This window comes from Mesoplodon densirostris, chromosome 3 (genome assembly GCF_025265405.1).
Source record: "Mesoplodon densirostris isolate mMesDen1 chromosome 3, mMesDen1 primary haplotype, whole genome shotgun sequence".
NCBI lineage: Eukaryota > Metazoa > Chordata > Mammalia > Artiodactyla > Ziphiidae > Mesoplodon > Mesoplodon densirostris.
Genome location: NC_082663.1, coordinates 128,966,038 through 128,989,714, shown reverse-complemented (window position 1 = coordinate 128,989,714; position 23,677 = coordinate 128,966,038). Strand labels below are relative to the sequence as shown.

The following is a 23,677-nucleotide window of genomic DNA, read 5'->3' as shown; positions in this document are numbered from 1 at the left end:
CAAATTGTGTTTTCCTTTGATCCTTCTTAAAAAAAAAATTTTTTTAAGTCAACTAGGCATCTGTCAATTTTACTACCATCAGAGGCTACGGTCACTCAGTCTAGTGCTCTGGAGTAAGTCAACCCCGGCTTTGGCCCCAACCTTGGCTACCAGCTCTTTCAGCTTTGGTGAATCTGGCCCTCCTCTTCTGGAAGCAGAATCCAGTTCTGAGCTTGCTTTCAAACTAAGGTGTGGCTCTTAATCCTGGTCTTCCTACTGTTGTGCGTGGCTAACCAGGGATTGGATCCTATTCAACTGAGTCCCTCTCTTTTATCCCTTGTTTGGTCAGAGACAGTCTTTGCAATGGTCTATTCCCTTCATCTCTCTCTTGAATGTTACCCTTAGTCTCTCGGTGCACTGGCCCACTCCACCCCTCTGGTTGTTTTAACCATCAAGAGTGTACACATATTTCAATTAAACGACCATTTTAAGATATTCAGAATTTTGTACATTTATCAATAAGCAATGAAAATATGCTTCATTTAGACTCTAAAGTTTAGAGTAAGCATGATATCTTCGTATCAGTAAAGTGTATAAAATATCACCTAATGAATTAAACTCCAAACCCTTGAGTAAGAAAGCAAACAAAAAATATTAGTTTTATTGGTGAATTAGATTTTGGTTTCAGGTTTGATTCCTTTAAATACCAGCAATAAAAAAATCTGAACATGTAAGTATAGGCAGACTTCAAACCAAGCAGAGAAGGTAAGATTTAAATTCTAGTGATACCTTAAATATTTTTACAAATGGCTTTCAAAAGCAGAATCTCGGGGCTTCCCTGGTGGCGCAGTGGTTGAGAGTCCGCCTGCCAATGCAGGGGACACGGGTTCGTGCTCCGGTCTGGGAAGATCCCATGTGCCGCAGAGCAGCTGGGCCCGTGAGCCATGGCCACTGGGCCTGCGCGTCCGGAGCCTGTGCTCCGCAACGGGAGAGGCCACAACAGTGAGAGGCCTGCATACCGCAAAAAAAAAAAAAAAAAAAGCAGAATCTCTTGTTTGTTTGGGTAGGTGGGAGAAGAACAAACCAGAACACAATTCAAGAATCTGCTAACTGCATAAAGTTCCAGAATTGCTTATATCCACATTATGGACAGAAACGGCAGGTAAAAGACAAACCCTGTTACTCTGTTCTTTTAAGAGATTTTCCAAATTCTATGGGTTTTTTTGTTTTGCTGTGGTAGGGTTTGCTAAATTATAGAGTCGTCTTGAACATGTACTCATTACTCTGTCACATGGCATTGGATATCTACAATGATCTGGATTCAAACCTGGCTTGGGGAGGTACAAGAGGGGTTGAAAACAAATGACAACCAAGACACTCTGATTTTACTATTACTATTCATAAGACTGGAGAGAAACAGCAAATACTGGCTACAAACAATAAGCAAAAGACACGAATACAAACAACAGTTAACATTTCTGAAATTCTAGACTTAAGTTCTAAAAGGATGTTAAAACTCAGGACACTATTACATTTAATCATGATGTCAATCACCTCAAAGACAGAAATCTAGCTCCTAAGAAAACTGCTTTGTTTTAATAACAGAAAGGCATTTTTCATGTAAACTGATGGGCAGAGCTCTACCAAAAAAAAAGCAACACTTGGAGTTTATGGAGCCAGCAAGAAAGATGGTTCAAAGTCTTCCACTCCAATAGATGCCCTACACATAGGCTTTGCTTCTTATAAATATTTAAACCGTTTAGAATGTAGGAGTGGGTTAAAAATGGTTTTTCACTTTTGCAATTTTTATCTTGTTTGTTTAAAATGGTGTGCTAAGTGTTTCAAGTTCACATCAACTAGTCTCCTAGTCCTAACTTTGGAAAACCTGTTTTTTTCCCCTCACCCTTAAAAGTACAGATACAGAACTATAAGCTTTCAATGTCAGACATACTTGCTTTTCAAAAGGAAGTACTTCTGGGCCAAAACCTGTGACCAGCTATCATAAATAATACACCCACAGAACTTAGGTCGTTTAAGTGTGATGCTTCTAAACTCTCTTACATAATAGTTTGAGGTGGCCTAAAGAGTTAAACGCTGTCACTGTCATCCATATTTATTGTACATCAATAGGGTACATGGCAGTAAGCATTAGCTTTGTTTCACTAAAACATCTACAATTATTGATGTTCTTTTGGAAGCACTCTTATCACTTCTATGCATTCTTTTCCATTGGTTATAATAAATTTTTCTTGCAGAGTAAAGATGAATAGCAGCTTCTCAAATATGAGAAAGACTGTCAATTCCCAGCTGACCCTTGCTAAAATACAATGGGAAAGAAAAAAAATTCACTGCTAAATAAACAAAGTCTTAAGGGAAGCTGTCAATCATTCCTTTTTGTAATTTGTCCTGAACAGTTTGCCTCAAGCTCATTTAAAAGGCTACATAAAATTGCTGAGTTAGCATTTTGCCTTTTCTCTGGCAAACTCATCACTCACTGGTAATCAGACATAGCAGTTTAGGACAGATTCCATGGGAAACACACTAAATGACTGAAAGTTAAAACAGAGCTTAATGGTAGAGAAATACTCAGAAACAGGGACAGATAGGGATCACAGAAGAGACAGAGGGGATTCTCATTATGTTGGATGATTATGAAGAGCTCTTTTCTTACCTACTTACCCTAAACAAAAACGCTGACTAAAAACATCAAATGTATCACCAAGAGCGTTCTGTATAATATGGGGCTGGCTGGTAGGATTTCACAAACCTGCTCAGCCATCAGACTCCTGATAAGACTGTGCCCGAGAGAAATGGTGCTTTCTTATTAAAAGCCAGAGATCCGACTGCCATCTGGGGGGCAAAGCCAGGGAATAGAGAATTACAAGTGAGAACAAGCTTGTCTAGTTACTACCCTGTACCCCAGAAGCCTCTTGACCTGCTGTTAGGAGAGCACACACAACATTCTCTCCCTACTTCCTTTCTACTCCCTCTCCAAAGAGCCATGCCAAACAGGCTCCAGCACTTCTCATGTAAATGCCAACTTTACCCCTTTACCTCCTGGAGAAGGAACAGTCCAGATGCAAATCTCCTAAAACAGGATGGTAATTAAGTTTTGGGGCTACTTTACAGTTCAATTCAATAGATATTTATTTAATTCCAAGAATATCTCATATTTGCAAGAAAGCTTCAAAGCACAATATTTTCTTCTTTTTGATTCTGCCTAACTAAAAGCTCTGCTGCATCTGTGTATCTACAAAGTCCATCAGTTTCAAAGGAAGAATTCTGTCGAGCCAAAAGGTTAAAATTTCTAGTGTGCAACAATTTCCAGTTCCATAGTATAAAATGTTAAAAAACTTGAAATTTTAACCTCTGGAGCTAGACAGTATTCTTCCTCCTATTTACTTTCTCAGTCAGTCACTGGAAAAACTCAGACCATTGGGAACATATATATCTTTCTGATTTTGAGAGTCTTCTGCAAAAGCCATTGCTTCATATATACTATAAAAGAGAAGGTTTTCTTCTTCCTTTTTGCAGTACTCTCCCCGGGCCAGCGAATCCCTCACAGAGGGATTGCACTGAGCCAGCAGAACCTGGATGCCAATGGCTTCATAATCTCTGCGAACTTCTTTCAGTGTGTGGATCCCTGCTGTATCTAAAAATTGCATTGCACTACAGTCAACCACTATGGTATGGAACTCTAAGGGATCATGGGAAAGTTGCACTGAAACTTCATCCCGGACTCCACTGAGAGTTGCTGTTTCCTTTTTGGTCTTTTTCTTTGCTGCCTTCTTCTGAGCTGCCTTTACTAAGACTGGGTTGACAGTTTTTTTGTATAAGGAAGATTTAAAATATTCTTTGTTTATGTAGTAGAGAGGGGCTACAAAGCGGAAAATCTTGATGCCTGACTTAGCCTGAAGGTTCTTGTAGGCAGACATGGATTCAAAGATTTCAGACTCTTCCACCACACCAAGCAATGAAGTCTTTGGCTTCTGAGTGCGAAGGATGACACAAAACATAGAAAAACAAACCCCAACAAGCAGGCCTATTTCAGTACTTATCAGTGCAGAGGACAGCATAGTAACAAGCCAGATAACTGTGTCCATTCTGCTAATCCTCCACATCTCGGGCAGATCCTTAAATTTACGTAGGGCTCCCCGGAGATTTACAATAGTGATCACACCAAGGACACTTTTCTGAAGGGAATAGAATAAAGGAGCTATTACCAAGAGGACCAACAAAAGAACCAGAGCTGTGACCACACCAGAAATCTGACTTTGACAGCCTGTGGATTCTTTAACCAATGTCTTTGCCAGAGCTGCACTAGTAGCAAAGCAGTGGAAGAAGGAAGGAATGATATTGCAAAAGCCGATGGCATACATTTCCTGATTAGCTTTGACTGTGTAGCCATGTTTCTTGGCAAACATCTCAGAAAGTGATACAGTAATAGCGAACCCAATGATAGAAATAGCTATTGCATCTACAGCCACGTTAGGAATTAAGTTCCAGTCCGGTGCTTTGGGTGGCAGAAACCCAGTGGGAATATGTCCAGCAATACTGGTATTGTATTTCTCATTTAGTTTTCCAAAATGAGAGGCTAATGTGGCTGCCACAACAACAAAGAGTTCAGTAGGAATAGGTGCCTTAAGTTTGGACTTGAAGCGCTCATTGAGTTCTTTGGTTGGCAAAAGAACCAAAAGGCACAAAAGGCTGGTGATGAGATCACAGATATTGGTCTTATGGATGTTTCTGAAGATATGTATCCAAGTAGTGATGAGTGATCCCACGCCACTACTCCGAGGAAGGCTGAGTCCAAGGAGATACTTGGCCTGAGATGTAAGGACTGTGAAGGAGGCACCAGTGACAAATCCACTCAGCAAGGCATCTGAGAGGTAAACTGAAACAAAGCCCACTTGGAAGAAGCCCATCGCTACCTGGAAGGAAGGATATACAAGTGTTAAACATAAATGGAAAAGAGCTTCTAAATCCTGTATTCCCCTGGTATTTCTCTGTATGGAGACATACCATCAGAGCACCACAGAATGTCAGAGCTAGAAAAAAAAACATAATCATGTATCAATCCTCTCATTTTACAAAGAGAGGGCTCATTTTACTGACACTCAGAGGGCTAAGCAACTTGCCCAAGGTCACAGTGTTACTGGCTAGCCCAGACAAGAGCTTAGGATTCCTACCTTCTTGCACAATGTTTCTTAAACTTGAATAAGGTTCAGATCGCTTTGAAAAAGAAAATATTTCTCAAGGATCCATGAGAAATCATAAAAACACAAGTTGGAAAAATTCTAATTTAAAAAACATGTATTTTTCTTTAAATTACGTATCATTACCGTAAAAGTAAAGTTTTAACTGATAAGAAACTAGATTCACATCAAAATAGAATCACACTTTAAAAATTATTATAGAATTCTTTCATCTAACTTCAAACTGAGAAACTCTTTTCATGCAATGCCTATGTGCTTATGCCATACTGCCTCCCGTGTTAATTCTATATCCTCAAAGATATAACATTTTCTTTCTTTCTTTTTCCTCTTCCCAATAATTCCTCAGAATTCTACTGCACCCTTCCTCATTCTTGGTGAGGCATACTAACAAAAAAGCACAAATGAACTCTGAGGAGCACAACTCTTCTGCACACCAGCCCCTTCTCCCTCTCCTTCTATCCAAGCACCGAATAAAGTGAGCTACTCTTCCCCCTCCTATATTGGTTCCACATGTCTGTAACAGAGAAGAGGTTTAATGTTGGCACTGACTCCTGAATGCCAAAAGGCAGAGGCATGATGAAAATGGCAGATTAGTGGATTCTATGGGAGAGAGACCCAAAAGAATTTCATTTCTAATCCTTCTCCTAGCTGATAGCATGAAATAGTGGTCCCCAACTTCTTCCCTTCCTGGCAGTCCAAGAAAACTACTGTCTTTAGTGAGAGTCGCTCATTAGAGCAGCAATTCTAAAACAAGGGGTGAAGTCATCTGTAGTTTGAAAAACTCTTGCACTCTTCCTCTCCCAACCCCCACTCTGTTGCCCTCTTCCCTGTTAGTGCTGATTCCGCCAATAACCAACCACAAATAACTTCAAGCAAATCTGATAGTTCTCGACATACAAAATTAAGAAGTTGTACTAGGTGGTCTGAGGTCCCTTTCTGGTCTGAATTTTTACAATCAAAAATTAAATTCTGGCTGACTGAAATTCATTGGTTAAGAGGCTGCCTAGGGTTGAGAAACTAGAAGCAGCCGTATCTTACCTGTGGAGTCAAACCGGGGTTTAAATTTTGGCTCTACCTCTTCCATATCCTGAGCAGTCAATAAACGGTAGCTTTAATTATTACGATTGCTAAGTTCCCTTAGAGATCTGAGATTTCATGCATAGTGATTTCTTTTGCCAGAAACAACCACTTATTCCACAGTTTCTTACCTGATAAACTCCAGCCATAAAGGTTACAGTGCTGCCAACTATAATTGCATAGCAACTTTTGTCACATATCTTGCCTGATGTCTGGCTTAATAATGTGCTCTCATTTGAAACCACTCCTAAAGAAGGAGCAATGTAGGCAGTGTCATAGCCAGCTTTGTATAGTTCTCGGTCAACTACTTCACCAATCATAAGGCACAGTACTCCAAAAATGCCCACAGAAATGTGACGGGAGGTACCCAGTAGGAAATAAATGAAGCTGGCAAAAAAAGATGTGTACAGACCATAGACAGGTTCTTGGCCAGCCAGGAGAGAATAAGCAATGGACTGGGGCACCAATAAGATGCCCACAATCAAGCCAGACATCACATCTCCTAAAATGTTTTTCTTCAGATTATATTTTGGGAGCCACTGCAAAACAGGAAGGAAGCCGAAAACGGTATTTCTGGCTTTGGTTGAACTGCACTGGCAACTCTTCTCTAGTTTTTTGATGACAAGTTGCTTGAAGTTAGTATCCGGTTTCTCTTGAGGCTCCAAATGGATCCTAGGATAAGGTCTGCATTGATCACTGGTCTCAAATTGCTGGAAGTCATTACGTGATTCCTCTTCATGCTCCAGATGGATCCTAGATGGAGGACTGTATTGGTCATCTTGCTCTTTATTTTTCAAAGACATTTCTGGAGATAGATGTTTCAGCCTCCTACCCCAGAGAAAATACAAGGGTTAACTGATTAAGTAATTCTCAGTACTCACACATTTTAACAGTCCTACTTGTCATTCATGAGAGTTAAGAGGAGTTCACTTGGGGGTAGTATCTTATATTCACTTTCCTTAGTTGAGCCTCATTTGTCTTGATCCAGGAAAAAAGAATCAGACCAAGTTAAAGCAAATAATTCACTGAGTACAGGACTTCCCAAAAGTATAAACTATCAAGGATTCTTCTCCATCTCTGCCTGGCTCACCCTGAAATTTTTTTCTCCAGAAACGGTATTGGGGTAGCCTGTCTTCTCCATTCTGTATGCTACTAACAGTCTTATTTTCAGATTTTTCACTCCCACGAATACTGCAAAAGAGGACCTGGTCTCAAACCTTGACACCTACCTTACCTGCAAAAGTCCCTGAAACAAGGAAGATGGTTTCTTTGTTTTTGTTTTTGTTTTTTCAGGGGGTGGGTCCTTTTTAAGATAACCTACCAGTTGTTGAAAATAAACAGAAAGAAAATGTGAGTGACAGAGTAAAGATACGTTTTGAGAAAAAAAAAAAAACAGCACAGAATACATTTGTGTCTTTGAACAACATGCTCTGGTTTGGTAGGAAAGAAAAGAGAGAAGCTGATAAGAGACTGTTGAAGGAAACAAACATCAACAGCATGCAGTAGGCTAATGGGGTAAGTGTCTGATCTCTGAAAGGTTTTGTTCTATTCAACTTTGTTCGAGTATAGAGTCATGTCTGCCCTATGGGCAGGATCTATATTCATGCAAAGAAAGATTTGCTTTACTATCCTAAGTATACACTCTAAAACATAAACTGAGTGGAGGAATAATGTTGCCCAACACTTCAACTCGGAGGAGATCCAGGTGATCCTGCATCTCCGGGTCCTAAACTATAAAACTACTGCCATAAGACCTACCGCTAAGAACTACAGGAAAACAAAGAAGGTAAAAATAAGCAAAAAGAGAGGAGGGACACCAAAAAATAAGTCTTGTAATAAGAGTAAAAGAGAAGGAAGAAGAAACAGACCTTCAGAGGAACAGAGTGTAAACTGCCAAACACTTCACAAATCAGTGGCTTTGCATTGGCTGTTTGCTTAGCTTAGAATGGCCATCCAACTCTCTATCAAGACCCCAGTCATTTTTAAAACCCTGTTAAAATGCTATCTCTTCTTCAAAGCACTGACCCCAGCCCAAATGAATCTGCGTCCCATAGCACTTCATGCCTCTGTTACAGGACTAACCATACTTCTGTATTAGTTAAGGAAGAGTCTCTCCAGGTCCTGGAGGAAAGGATATCTTGTTCATCATTGTAATCATCAACAATGTACGGTAACTCTGAGATAGCAGGCTTACAAAATGTTTGAATGAAGGAAATAATAAATGAATAAACAAATTTATGACTGTGGCCAATAAGAGATAAAATATATTAGACAAAGGACTCGGGTAGTTTCCTGCCTCAGAACTGACAGGAAGATAGGCCCTTGTGAGGTTCTATAAGCCTAATATTGCCAAGATGCCATAATCCAGAACCCACAACCCACTCAAGAACACAATATTTGTAAAAGTAACCCACATTAATTTTGTTTAGGATAAGAGGGCTATAGCTGGTCATCCCACTGAACAAGAGTAACAAACAGTACTTACATTGATGGTCTTGTTAAATAGATAAGGAAGAAAAGAACAGATTTAGATGACCACTTACCCTGGGCAAGTCAATCAGATTGGTGAATACACACAGCAGCTCTTCATTCCTCAATGCAACTGGTCTATAACTCTCTTCTCACTTCCTACTTTCAGGCCAAGCTAGTCTGAGTGCATTCCTTATGTCCTTCTATTTTGGAATAGTTCTTAGTGAGTTCTGGGCCAAAAGGCTTTTCCAAACCTAAAAGAGGCATAAGAAAAAACTAACAAAATTCAAATCTTGCCCTATATGGCAGCTAGCTGGAAAGGAAAAAGATAAAAATTAATACTAGAAAGTAAAACAGGATGACGGAAACTGTAAGAAAGAACTGAAATGTAATACTAAAAGTGAAAAACATGGTAACAGAGATAAAGAATGCCTCTGACAGGACCATCAAACCTGACAGAGCCAAAGAGAGAATGGATGAAATTGAAGATAGGTCGATAAAAATTACCCAAACTAAAACAGAAAGAGAAAAACAGAATTTAAAAAAATGAAAAATAATAATTTAAGAGAACATCCAAGAGCTGTGGGATGTATTCAACAATCTAACTTATGCATAATTAGAATCCCAAAAAGAGAAGACAGAGAATGGGTGGAAGGAATATTTGAAGACATAATAGCCAAGAATTTTCCAAAATTAATGACAGATACCAAACTATAGATCCAAGAATCTCTGAGAATACCAAGAAGGACAAATACAAAATCAAACCAAACAACACAGTACCACACACCTACACATATCATATTCAAACTGCTGAAAACAAAAGACAAAGATAAAATTCTAAAGACATCCAAAGGGAAAAAAAAAAAAAAACAACACACTACATACACAGGAACAAAGATATGAATTACAGCAGACTTCTTATTGGAAACCATACAAGCCAGAAGATGGAGTGATACCTTTATCACACAAATATAACTGTCAACCCAGAATTCTATCCCCAGAGAAAATATTTTTTGAAGGATGAAGAAGAACCAACACTAAGAGAATTTATTGACAGCAGACCAGCACTACTACACACACACACACACACACACACACACACACACACCAGACAAAAACTCAGGCCTACATAGTACACAACAAATAAAGTCTAAGAAATGGAACAAATGAAAACTATATATATATATATATATATATATATATATATATATTTTTTTTTTTTTTTGCGGTACGCGGGCCTCTCACTGTTGTGGCCTCTCCCGTTGTGGAGCACAGTGCTCCGGACACGCAGGCTCAGCGGCCATGGCTCACGGGCCCAGCCGCTCCACAGCATGTGGGATCTTCCCGGACCTGGGCATGAACCCATGTCCCCTCCATTGGCAGGCAGACTCTCAACCACTGCACCACCAGGGAAGCCCAACAATACTTATTTTTAACTAAAAAAAATATATATCTAATTGCTCTAAAAAAAATAACTGTCTAAAGCAAAAATAGAAATGCATTTTTACAGCACATGCAAAATAAAATGCACAAAACAAGAGCACAAATAATGGTAAGGGGAATTAAGAATTGTAAGGTCTTATACTATATATGAAGTAATATAATACTATTTGAAGGTAGGCTCTGATTAAAGATGTACATTGTAAACTCAAGGGTAACCAATAAATTTTTTTAAGATATAAATAATAAGCTAATTGTGGAGACAAAATAGAATAATAAAAAATTCTCAATTAACTCAAAAGAAGAATGAGACCCAAAACAGACAGAACACATTGAAAACAGCTAGCAAGATGGTAGAATGTAATCCAAACATATAAAAAAAAATCACATTAAATGTGAATAGTCGGGGCTTCCCTGGTGGCGCAGTGGTTGGGAATCCGCCTGCCAATGCAGGGGACACGGGTTCGAGCCCTGGTCCGGGAAGATCCCACATGCCACAGAGCAACTAAGCCCGTGCGCCGCACCTACCGAGCCTGCGCTCTAGAGCCCGTGAGCCACAACTACTGAAGTCCACGTGCTGCAACTACTGAACACTGCACGCCTAGAGCCCATGTTCCACAGCAAGAGAAACCACCGCAATGAGAAGCCCGTGCACTGCAACGAAGAGTAGCCCCCGCTCACCGCAACTAGAGAAAGCCCGCGCGCAGCAACAAAAACCCAATGCAGCCAAAAATAAAATAAATAAATATTTTAAAAATGTGAATAGTCTAAACATGCCAATTAAACAGATTGCCAGATAAGATTTAAAAAATAAGACCCAACTATATGCTGTCTATAAGAAACCCACTTTAAATATAAAGATATAGATAGATCATAATAAAGTGAAATGTCTTGACCAATTTAGTAATTCATTTAGCTTGTGTAAGTGACCGAGCCAGATAATAAATTCCAGATTTTAAGACTCCAAGAATAGCTTTTTGAGCATGTTACTATTCCTATCACCTACCTAACTAGCTTTCTCTAACTTCAGGTACTTCTAAACACTTTGAAATTCAGTTATCCTACACATCCCAGTTTCACCTACCTACTAACCAAAATGACCTGGCACTGACATCTACAAACTTGTACCCAGCTCTCCTTTCTCTATACTCATGGCCATAGTCCTTTTCCATCTCCAGCTCTCAAAAAATTAGGTATTCACTCACAAACAGTCCTAGAAGTGGAAATGATTTAGCCATCAGTCTGAATCCAAAAACCGTCTATAGTCTTTTACTGACCCTAGTCACCCCCTAAAATTCTCCTCAAAACTACTTTTTTCCCCTTTTTTCAAGCCTATTTTAAAACCCCAAACAATATAAAACTACATTAAAAATTATCTTAAACTAAATTGTAGGTATGACCTCCATACAAATTAAGCTTCTTGAGAGCAAGCTCCATTCTGTTTCATCTTTGTATCCCCTGAAGTGTCCAAGTATATGCTTTCGAAAATAGGAATGAAAATATTTGCTAAATAAATAACTGAAATACAGAAAAAGTAGAATGCAAAGCAATATTTATTTTCAGGTGGAAATATCTACTCTGGAACAAATTTTTCAAGTATCCCTTTTTGCACAAAAATCCTCTCATTCCCCCAAGCCTGTTACTGCTTTCAATTACAGTATTCACCAATTGCTTCATGAAGAATGAAGTTACAGTGTTTATCCTTGAAATATAGTCTATAGCCAGACTCCCATTTTCAGAAAGTTGGAATACAAACTACATATTCCATGAAATTCAGTAAAATAGGATTCTCCTGTATCATCTAGGGTAGTTTCTCCCTTTATCAACATTGATAATTGGGAGTGAAGAAGAGAAAGGTTCAAGAAGAAAACACTTGAACCTTCCACATTACCTTGCAGGAACTGGAGGAAAAAACCAACAAAACATTTGAAAAATACATTTACATATTCATATATTAAAGTATAATGGCAGTTCAGGCAACACAAAAAGGAAAAACATTTCTGTACTTTCTTCTTTAATTAGGCACATGCAGTGTGACTACTTAGAAAGCTGTCTTATCCTGGTGACTAAACAGCAGCACTGGCACTGTTTCCCGTGTGAATTACTGAGGGTCTAAGAGAACTGAACTAAAAGAGAGGGGTATCCCTTCTATGTAAGCCTGACAGCGCTCAGCCAACTTCTTTTTGAAATTTTGCAGATATAAGAGAAACAATGTCTACTTTTGGTAAGTAATTACAGCATATAATTTTAACCAATAGTGCATATGAAACAGTTTTGCAATTTGTGAAACTGAAATGCCTGTTTGGAAGGCAACAGTGTTCAGAGCCTGGTAAAGTCTGCCTCTGAAACATAACGGTTCCATATTCATGCTCTGCTCTGTGTATGTATGCCACAACTCACTGCTAAATAAAACTGAAGCTGCCAACTACTGGGATCAGAGCATCTAAGCAGGGAAGAAATCTGCAAGAGACAGCAGTTTAGAAAGGCTTCCAGGGAACAACATATCTCACCTGCGATCTGAAGTCTGGGTCGGAGATGAAAGAATGAGGGAAGGACTTGGAAAACGGATGAGGGAAAAGAAAACACAAATAGCAATAGTTCTGGGGTTGGAGGGAAAGAATGAGAAATAGTATGATACGTTTAGAGCACCAGATGCATATGGGAGATCAATGAGAGAGAAAGTGATAAAGGTACCTAGGGGAGATTCTGGAAGGCTTTTATGCCAGGTTAAGAAAGGTAGACTTTCACCTGCAGACAGTGCATAGGCACTGAAGGTTTTCGAGAAAATCACTTACTGTATCACTCATTTGACAATAATTATCTTATTACATCTTCTGGTCTGTTACGTTATTCAATTCTTTTTCAAGCAAGCAAGTAATATTTTCCTTTTTTGCCCTTTATGAATAAAAATTAGTTTAAGATTTTTATTTTTATAAATTTATTTATTTATTTTTATTTATTTATTTTTGGCTGCATTGGGTCTTCGTTGCTGTGCGCGGGCTTTCTCTAGTAGCGGCGAGCGGGGGCTATTCTTCGTTGAGGTGTGCGGGTTTCTCTCATTGCAGTGACTTCTCTTGCTGTGGAGCACAGGCTCTAGGTGCTCAGGCTTCAGTAGTTGTGGCTCGTGGGCTCTAAAGCGCAAGCTCAGTAGTTGTGGTGCACGGGCTTAGTTGCTCTGCGGCACGTGGGATCTTCCCGGAACAGGGATCGAACCCATATCCCCTGCATTGGCAGGTGGATTCTTAACCACTGCGCCACCAGGGAAGTCCCTAAGATTATTTTAGGAAAAAAAAAAAAAACTAAACCATAAACAGGTAAAACCAAGACAGAATCTCCATTTACACTGTCCCATCTGATCCTCCAACTCACTGTTGTCAGACAAGTTCAGGGAAGATAACAGCATTGTAAGGCCCGGAAAGCTAAGGATGAGCAAAGACTTCTGTATCCATCTCCATCCCACTTACAGGTGCCTGCAACCAGGACGGCTGGAGCCCAGGCCACTGTTCCTTTGCCCTAGACTAGGAAGTTAATACTGTGAGAGGACTGCCCCCTGCCAGAGATGAAAATTCAGACCCATCTTTGTTCTGTGAAGTGCCAACAAGCCTTCCAAGGATGGATTGGTTAACTTTCTATGTGAGCTCCTAGAGACTGGGTACTGGCCTACTTATTACTGTAAGTTAACCACTGTGCTAGACACAATGCATCAGAACCTAGACTACAAATCTAGGAGTCAATATTTCTTTTCCTTATACCCCCCGACTCCCACATACAGTCCGTCAGTAAGTCCTGTCTTCTCTCCCTTGAGTAATATATCCATCCTCTCCCCACTGCCCAAAGTATCTGGAATCCAATCACTTCTCACTACCCTCCACCATCAGATCTCACGTGGGCTACTCCAATAGCTTATAATATCTGAACCCTGCCCACCTCTCCACTCTCATTTCCTACTGGCCTTCTTGCTGTTCCTGGAACATGGCAAGTTGATTCCCTTCTTAGGGTCTTTGCACTTGCTCAAGTTCTCTGCCTGGAACAATCACACCCTCAGATCTCTGCAGGCCTTTTCTCATCCTTCATGCCTCAGCTTATATATCCTCTCCATACAATGGCCTTCCTTGACCATCCCAAATAAAATAATACTGCCACTCCATCATTCCCTAAACCCTCATCTGGCTTTATTTTCTTCAGAGCACTTTCACAGAGACTTTTGAAATTATATTATGTATTTAAACTTTTTAAAAACTATTATTTATAGTCTTTCTCATATCTACTGTATCCCCAGTACCAAGAACAATGTTTAGCACATAGTAGGAGATCAGTAAATTCTTACGATAATGAATAAGAAACCCAGTTTCTACCCACAGTCAGTGGGTTAAGACAGATTTATAAACAGATAAACTATAACATTCTAAGTGCCACAACAGAGGTTTGGCATACTCTGAGAGAGCAGAGAATAGGCTGCAGGCCAATGTGTGGAAGTTGCAAAGTAAGAAAAGAAAGGAAACTCAGACAAGTGAAGGGTCCCAGGAAAACCCAAGACCCAGGAAGAAGTCACCTAGATTGCCAGATTCCTGGGGTGAAATTGCATGAGGTAAGACTGGAGTGAGGGACTTCCCTGGTGGCGCAGTAGTTAAGAATCCACCTGCCAGTGCAGGGGACAGGGGTTCAATCCCTGGTCTGGGAAGATCCCACTTGCTGTGGAGCAACTAAGCCTGTGCGCCACAACTACTGAGCCTGCAACCCTAGAGCCCATGTGCCGCAACTACTGAGCCCACATGCCGCAACTACTGAGCCCGCATGCTGCAACTACTGAAGCCTGCATGCCTAGAGCCCGTGCTCTGCAGCAAGAGAAGCCACCGCAATGAGAAGCCAGCTCACCACAACGAAGAGTAGCCCCTGCTCGCCGCAACTAAAGAGAGCCTGCATGCAGCAATGAAGACCCAACGCAGCCAAAAATAAAATTCAAAAAAATTTTTTAAAAAGACCAGGTGAAAGATCAGTTTCTTATGTAATCCTTGTCAGCCTGGACTTCATCCTGTAAACTATGGCTGACAAAGGCATAAATTCCAAGACAGGGCAGGAATGGAGGTTTGACATTTCAGTGGTGCGATGAGACACGAAATGGTGCTTAAAGGAGATGGACATGTCTAACATGAATTCTGAGGTGGACCACACAAAAGGATGGTGCACAAGAATATGGAGGAGGAAATGGAAAGATAAGAGGCAACAAAAAGTTTGACTTACATTTCATAGGTTTGAGATTTCTATTAGATATCCAAATGAGAATGTCCAGTAAGCAATTAGAAATGGGGGTGTCTGGGCTTCCCTGGTGGCGCAGTGGTTGAGAGTCCACCTGCCGATGCAGGGGACGCGGGTTCGTGCCCCGGTCCGGGAAGATCCCACATGCCGTGGAGCGGCTGGGCCTGTGAGGCATGGCCACTGAGCCTGCGCGTCCGGAGCCTGTGCTCCTCAACGGGAGAGGCCACAGCAGTGCGAGGCCCACGTACCGCAAAAAAAAAAAAAAGAAAAAAAAAAAAGAAATGAGGGTGTCAAGCATAGGAGAGAAGCCAAAATTGAAATAATAAATGGGGAGGGGAAGAGTATATAGGTTATCAGCACATAAATAGTATCTCGTTTTTCTCTGAATTCCCATTGTTTAGATGCTCAATGTCAGATGAATGTATGCTTTATCTTCCTAACTAGATTAAAAATTATTCAAGGAGATATTTTATGCTTTTTGTGAACTCTCACAACACCCTACATAGAACTGGGCACCCAGGAGGCACTTAATAAGTCTTCTGTTGTTTTTCTCAGGGCACTTTGCAAGGGTACTAGACGTGAAATTGCAAGAAGTCAGCAACTGCAGTTGCCGCCGTTTTGTCTTCAGCTTCACGATGTTTCTCTTGGCCAAAAACGCACTAAGTGGTCTCAGAGTTCGAAGCATTCCGCAAACAATGGCAAGGCAGAGCCACCAGAAGCGGGCACCTGATTTCCATGACAAATATGGTAATGCTGTATTAGCAAGTGGAGCCACTTTCTGTGTTGCTGTATGGGCATATACAGCAACACAAATTGGAATAGAATGGAACCTGTCCCCTGTTGGCAGAGTCACCCCAAAGGAATGGAGAGAACAGTGATCATCCCAGCTGGTTTAATACTGAATTGTTTCAAAATCAACTCATAATTGATGCCAAGTAAAAGCATTATGTACCCATTAAAATATGGTGTGATTGAAGAAATAAAGTACATTTGAAAACCTCAAAAAAATAAATAAATAAGTCTTCTGTTGAAGGATAGAGTGGTTTTTATTTTTAGAAGTTATTTTAACAAAAAAATTTTTTTTCAAAAAGAATTAACTGACTTTTGAAAGATAATTAATACATTGCCCTGGGAATGTAAAATGGTACAAACACTGTAGAAAACAGTTCGGTAGTTCCTCAAACAGTTAAATGGAATTACTATATGACCCAGCAATTACACTCTTAGGTATATCCCCAAAAGAACTGAAAACAGGGATCAAACAAATACTTGTACACAAACATTCATAACAGTATTATTCACAATAGTCAAAAGGTGGAAACAACCCAAGTATCCATCAACAGATGAATGGAAAAAAAAATTATGGTCTAAGCCACACAATGAAATATTATTTAGCCATTTGAAAGCAATGAAGTTCAGGGATTTCCCTGGTGGTCCAGTGGTTAAGACTCCATGCTCCCAATGCAGGGGGCCCAGGTTCAATCCCTGGTCAAGGAATTAGATCCCACATGCCGCAACTAAAAAAGATCCCGCATGCTACAACTAAAGACCCAACACAGCCAAATAAATAAATAAATATTTAAAAATAAATAAATAAAAGAAATGAAGTTCTGATACTCTTCATCTATAACACAGATGGGTGAAAGAAGCCAGACACAAAAAGACAAATATTATATAATTCCACTTATATTAAATATCTAGAATAGGCAAATTATTTTTATAGAGACAGAAAATAGATTAGAGGTTACCAGGGACTGGGAGGAATGGAGAGTTATTGCTTAGTGGTTACAGAGTTGCTGTTTCAAGTTTTGGGAATAGATAGTAGTGATAGTTACACAACATTGAGAATGTACTTAATGCTACTGAACCATACCTTTAAAATGGTTAAAATGGCCAATGTTATGTTATATATATTTTAACATACACAAAGCCAGGAGAGAAAGCATAGTATTGCAAGGTTCTTACACTATACATGAAATGGTATACTATCACTTGAAGGCAAACTGTGATAGTTAAAGATGCCTACTATATTGGGACTTCCCTGGTGGCGCAGTGGTTAAGAATCCGCCTGTCAATGCAGGGGACACGGGTTTGAGCCCTGGTCAGGGAAGATCCCACATGCCACGGAGCAACTAAGCCCATGTGCCACAACTACGGAGCCTGTGAGCTACAACTACTGAGTCTTCATGCCACAACTACTGAAGCCCATGTGCCTAGAGCCTGTGTTCCACAAGAGAAGCCACCACAATGAGAAGCCCGCGCACCTTAACGAAGAGTAGCCCCTGCTCGCTGCAACTAGAGAAAGCCTGCATGCAGCAATGAATATCCAACGCAGCCACAAATAAATAAATAAATAAAAATATAAAAAGATGCATACTATAAATTCTAATGCAATCCCATTAATAACGAAGAGTTATGGCTAATAAATAATGGAGATAAAATGGAATTACAGAAAATACTAAATAATCCAAAAGAAGACAGAGAAGGGGATATAAACAGCTACTATATAAAATAACCTCGATCTAAGGTTTGCGGAAAACTTGAGAAGTTTTTTTTTTTTTTTTTGGCTGCACTGGGTCTTTGTTGCTGCGCGCAGGCTTTCCCTAGTTGCAGCGAGCAGGGGCTGCTCTCCATTGCGGTGCGCAGGCTTCTCATTGCGATGGTTTCTCTTGCTGCAGAGCACGGGCTCTAGGTGCGCGGGTTTCAGTAGTTGTGGCAGGCAGGCTCAGTAGATGTGGTGCACGGGCTTAACCGCTCTGCAGCATGTGGGATCTTCCTGGACCAGGGCTCGAACCTGTGTCCCCTGCATTGGCAGGCGGATTCTTTTTTTTTTTTTTTTTTTTTTGTGTGGTACTCGGGCCTCTCACTGTTGTGGCCTCTCCCGTTGCGGAGCCTGTCCATGGCTCACGGGCCCAGCCGCTCTATGGCATGTGGGATCTTCCCGTGTCCCCTGCATCGGCAGGCAGACTCTCAACCACTGCGCCACCAGGGAAGTCCCGAGAAGTCTTAGCATTAACCTAATATTAATGTGAACAAGTCATCTACCAAAAAAATCTCTTCTCCTAAGTGGAAAATTTCAGTTAAACTAGGCTGGAATAGGTGTGGACTATATAGTTCAGAAATAATTTTCCAGTACTCACACAGCTTTTAAGCAGTAGAACCATGACGAGAATCAAGACCTGTCTGATTCAAACCTACTCTCTGTCTCTGGATTGCTTATTTGAAACTTTTCAAATATTCAGAAAAGTTGAAAGAATGATACATGGAACACCTTATTCACAATTCACTCATTTAACAATATACCAATTGTTAATGTTTTGCTACATCTGCACTACTTCTGCACTCTTCATACACTCAGGTTGGTTTGTTTGGGTTTTTTTTTTTTTCCCTCAACTATTTGAAAGTTGCAGACATACTTCAGCCTTAAACACTGAATTGAACCAATGTTTTTAACCACCATCCCATGTTGCCTCTTCTTCAAAAGAAGCATTCGTTAACAACAAGGCGTCAAACCATTTGGATACATTCTTCAAAAATCTGCAATGGCTCTCCACCTCCTACTGAAATATAGTCAAATAACTTTAGTATAGTCTTCTCTCTGTGAATAAGCCTGCAACTGCCTTTCTCTTGCTTCTTTTCATGCACCAGTGTTCCAATCACCAGTCCATGAAAATATTAATAAGCATCCTTTGCCCTTTGGGGCCCTTGCTCATGTCGTTCCTTCAGTCGGGGATGTCTTTCCCTTCTATCTCCATCTATCTTGGTCCTTTTTCTAATCTTTTAAGTCCCACCTCAAATGACGTAGGAGAAGGGGGCTGAAACTTCTTAGGCTATGCTTCCCCAACACATGACATATAGCTATTTAGCACTCAAGTTTACATGTGTCTCAAACGAGAGTATCACTTTAGGGCAGACACCAAGTCATCCTCGTGTCTACATAACCCAGAACCTAACACAATGCCTCCCACTTGCTATGTATGGTTACAGATCTATGTTTATTGAAATGAACAAACAGGTGAAGTTTCAAGTTAATATAATGAAGTCAAAAAAAAAATTCCTTGTTTTCCATTTATCACAAATGATTAACAATGCCCATTTATTTCTGTGATGCAAAAAGAAGAACTACCACAAGGCTTATATCAGTAGTATAAGCACTATGATATACCTTTTCTTGTATAAAGCCCAACATAAGACAAAATAATAAAATACCCAAGAGGAACATAGCTTAATGTAAACCATGGTGAAATAATTAAATAGTTCCTTGCATAGTAATTCACTGCTTTCAAAAAGATTTCATCTAAATAAAAAAACCAAAAACAGAAAGAAAAAAATTTTTAATAAAATTTTAAAAAAGATTTCATCTACAACTCCCACTTGCCTCCTCAGTAAATCTGAGAATCAGAGTATGAATTCCTATTCTCCAGTATGAAAAACATCAAAGTTTAGTCACTTGCTCAACTGGTAGGACCAGATTCTCAGTCCTCATCTTCCAATTTCCAAGCTTAGATCTCTTCTAAAATACCACATGAGGGCTTCCCTGGTGGCGCAGTGGTTGAGAATCTGCCTGCTAATGCAGGGGACACGGGTTCAAGCTCTGGTCTGGGAGGATCCCACATGCCGCGGAGCAACTAGGCCCGTGAGCCACAACTACTGATCCTGCGCGTCTGGAGCCTGTGCTCTGCAACAAGAGAGGCCGCGATAGTGAGAGGCTCGTGCACAGCGATGAAGAGTGGCCCCCGCTTGCCACAACTAGAGAAAGCCCTCATACAGAAACGAAGACCCAACACAGCAAAAATAAATAAATTAATAAACTCCTACCCCAACATCTAATAAATAAATAAATAAATATACTTGCTAAATGAATGAATATCATTAAAAAATAATAACAAAATAAAATAAAATACCACATGACCCCCAAATTTATTTCCTTGATAAGAGCTCTTAGGAGCTAGTTCAAAGCAATAATTTTATGGCCAGTGCTCACCTCATTTCTGAGCCTATTATTAAGTTTAATAATTAATACAGTTCACAGTTGTATCCCCAGTACCTTGAAATATGTAGAGCACCTAATAAGTGCTTAACAAATATTTGTTGAGTGAATGGACGAATAATAATTTAAGAGCTATGTGGTAAAGGGCTTACCTGGCGGCACAGTGGTTAAGAATCTGCCTGCCAATGCAGGGGACACAGGTTCGATCCCTGGTCTGGGAAGATCCCACATGCTGTGGAGAAACTAAGACCGTGTGCCACAACTACTGAGCCTGCGAGCCACAACTACTGAGCCCGCATGCCACAACTACTGAAGCCCACGCACCTAGAGCCCATGCTCCACAACAAGAGAAGCCACTGCAATGAGAAGTCCAGCACCACAGCAAAGAGTAGCCCCCACTCATTGCAACTAGAGAAAAGCCCGCACACAGCAACGAAGACCCAAGGAAGGGAGGGAGGGAGGGAGGAAGGGAGGGAGAGAAAGAAAGAAAGAATCCGCCTGCCAATGCAGGGGACATGGGTTTGAGCCCTGGTCAGGAAAGATCCCACATGCCACAGAGCAGCTAAGCCCGTGCGCCACAACTACTGAACCTGCGCTCTAGAGCCCACGAGCCACAACTACTGAAGCCTGTGCACCTAGAGCCCGTGCTCCACAACGAGAGAAGCCACCACAGTGAAAAGCCAGCGCATCGCAATGAAGAGTAGCCCCTGCTCACTGCAACTAGAGAACGCCCGCGTGCAGCAATGAAGACGCAACGCAGCCAAAAAAAAAAAACAAAAGACAAAAAAAGAATAAATAAAATAAATAAATTTTAAAAATATATAATACAAAAAATATTTTTTAAAAAAAGAGCTATGTGGTGAAGAAAAAGCAGTTACTCCTCCCCCTCCACCCCCATACACCATAACCAAGTTTGTGTCAAGAAATTAGTCTGGGGCTTCCCTGGTGGTGCAGTGGTTAAGAATCTGCCTGCCAATGCAAGGGACACAGGTTCAAGCCCTGACCTGGGAAGATCCCACATGCCGCAGAGCAACTAAGCCTGTGCGCCACAACTACTGAGCCTGTGCTCTAGAGCCCGCGAGCCACAACTACTGAGCCCACGTGCCACAACAACTGAAGCCCACGTGCCTAGAGCCCATGCTCCGCAACAAGAGAAGCCACCACAATGAGAAGCCTGTGCACCACAACAAAGAGTAGCCCCCGCTAGCCTCAACTAGAGAAAGCCTGCGCACAGCACCAAAGACCCAACACAGCCAAAAATAAATAAATAAATAAATTTATAAAAACAAACAAACAAACAAAAAACATACTAAAAAAAAAAGAAAAAGAAATTAGTCTGGCAATCATCTACCTGGGGGTTTATACTCATAAAAAGTAATATCAATGCACCAAATGACCCCTAGTGAATCTAATCTAGTCACCAAATCCCTGAATAGGTAGTCTCTAGATCTTCCTCCAGGAGGCAGCAAATTATAGTACAATACAATGATATCAAACATGAAGATCTGTTAAAATGCAGATTCTCAGACAAATCCAGGGATGAGATCCAAGACTGCTCCCTGGGTGATTCTGAGTCAGTGGGCTGAGGGCCTATTTGGAGAATCACTAGGTATGCTCTGGAGTCAGACAGATCTCTATTCAGATCCCAGCTACACTGTTCAACAGCTGTATAGCACTGACTGAAAAATTTCATTTTACTCAGCATTAATTTCTCACCTGTAAAATGGGGATAACATTACTCAACTTGCAGTGTTGTTCTAAAACTAACCCAAGTAAAGTACCTAGCACAGCGCCTGGCACATAGCATTTGCTCAGTAAATGACAGCTACTAGTCTCCGTCCCTTGAGATTACTGAAGAAAAAAAAAAGGGTTTATTTCTTGCCAACAGCTTTGGCACTCCATTTCTTCTTGACTCAACTTTCAAAGACAAGAACTTCTGCTTAACCCAACACTGGATATCGCATTAGTTCCAGATTTCACATAAAAAGCCTTAGGGACAAGGAGGAAAAACGTACTAGAATGACTGCCAGAAAGGAGTTTAAGTCCTGAATGCGTCTAACTCACCGTGGTCCCCAATGTGTGCAAGGAAGGGCCCAGCCTAATAGTCTATGGGTTTGGTAAAGCTGGGTACAAGTCCTAGTTCTGCAAATGACTTGCTGTGTAATTTTCGGCAACGCTCTGTCCCTCTGTGTCCTTTCAGTGTCTCCATCTATCCAGTGAAAGAATTTCAACTTAGGTCTATGCGTCTCGAAAAACTACAGGTCCTGATTTGTACTTAACCAGGTGTGTAGTTTTAAAAAGCAAGGTAATCAAGTCCTCTCTCCTGCCCAAGCCTCAGTTCCCCCATCAGTCTAAGGTTGTGGTGGCGGCTCTTATCTCCTTGGTCCTGCTCCCAGATATCTGGGTTCGAGAAGGCGCTTCGAGGACTCTGGCGGAAGAGCCGCACCGTTATCAGCGGGGTGTGGGGCACCCGGCGCGAAGTGTGGGGTGGAGGGTGGGCAGCCCTCTGCCGTCGGAGTTGGGTCGGGATCAGCCGGGTTGGGGGAGTGGGGCTTTGACGCTGGCCCTGCCTCCGCCCCTGCCGACAGAGGAAATAACTCCTACGCACACCCACCTCGCACGGCCCAGCCACGACCGCCCGCGGCTACCGTTGGTGCGCGCTTCCTCCCACCACACCTGGGTCACAGGCGAGGACGCCCCCGAGAGGGGCCCGCTGATCATGGGAAGGCCGGCACCGCTATCTCCCCCGCGTCTCGAGTCCCTCCCCTCTCCTCACCTCTCGAGTCTCGGCCGCCCTGTGCGACCAGGATCCAAGGCGCGTCCTCTGCCGCGGTGGGGCTGAGGGGATCGGGTGGCGCGGGCAGAGGCAGCCCACTCCCGGGCCCGCCTCCCTTTAACCCGCCAGCCCCCTTGCCCGCCCATCGCCCGGCCCCTGGAGGAGGCGGGGCTCAGGGGAGCTGCGAGAAGGAACCGGCGGGGAGGGTCTGTAGGCGACTCTAACAGCGAAAGTTCGGCATGCACAGTCACGTGGCACGGCGGAAGAAAGACGCGGCTGTCAGCCAATGACGCGGCCAGGACAGGCAAGGGTGCTGCCCCCTGGCCGCTTTCCTCCTTGCGATTGGCTGCCCTGTACAGAAGGAGCCACGCGTCCCTGATTCTAAATGGAGATTCCTTCTGCGCTTTGCATGGCGATGAATCATCTCCGAAGTGGGCAGATTCCTGGTTCTCCGCCTTAACCCCGAGGGTATTG

General features: G+C 41.6%; 2 protein-coding genes across 4 annotated transcripts; one reads left to right on the top strand and one right to left on the bottom strand.

The window, feature by feature from the left end:
• Positions 1–1,032: 1,032 nt before the first annotated feature.
• SLC26A2 (solute carrier family 26 member 2) lies at positions 1,033–23,375 on the bottom strand. 3 transcript variants are annotated; one of them, XM_060093631.1, is made up of 4 exons: positions 23,204–23,280; positions 8,816–8,995; positions 6,404–7,100; positions 1,033–4,910 (listed from the first exon to the last, which is right to left on the bottom strand). In XM_060093631.1, the coding sequence occupies exons 3-4, from the start codon at positions 7,073–7,075 to the stop codon at positions 3,390–3,392; spliced, it is 2,193 nt and encodes a 730-aa protein (XP_059949614.1). In that variant the 5' UTR covers positions 7,076–7,100; positions 8,816–8,995; positions 23,204–23,280; the 3' UTR covers positions 1,033–3,389. The 3 variants fall into 3 exon arrangements, with proteins under 3 accessions (XP_059949614.1, XP_059949613.1, XP_059949612.1); XM_060093630.1 differs by lacking the exon at positions 23,204–23,280 and adding an exon at positions 22,492–22,565; XM_060093629.1 differs by lacking the exon at positions 8,816–8,995 and having other exon boundaries at positions 23,204–23,375.
• LOC132485520 (cytochrome c oxidase subunit 7B, mitochondrial-like) lies at positions 16,051–16,438 on the top strand. The gene has a single exon (XM_060092053.1). The coding sequence runs from the start codon at positions 16,073–16,075 to the stop codon at positions 16,313–16,315; it is 243 nt and encodes an 80-aa protein (XP_059948036.1). The 5' UTR covers positions 16,051–16,072; the 3' UTR covers positions 16,316–16,438.
• Positions 23,376–23,677: the final 302 nt, after the last annotated feature.

Bases quoted from the DNA above. Each gene is read 5' to 3' on its own strand.
- LOC132485520 (XM_060092053.1), top strand. From the start codon at position 16,073: ATGTTTCTCTTGGCCAAAAACGCACTAAGTGGTCTCAGAGTTCGAAGC.
- SLC26A2 (XM_060093629.1), bottom strand. From the start codon at position 23,349: ATGGGCGGGCAAGGGGGCTGGCGGGTTAAAGGGAGGCGGGCCCGGGAG. The intron at 7,101-23,203 runs GTGAGGAGAGGG...TCTCTGGGGTAG, and splicing joins GGGCGGCCGAGACTCGAGAG to GAGGCTGAAACATCTATCTC. The intron at 4,911-6,403 runs GTAAGAAACTGT...CCTTCCTTCCAG, and splicing joins TTATGGCTGGAGTTTATCAG to GTAGCGATGGGCTTCTTCCA.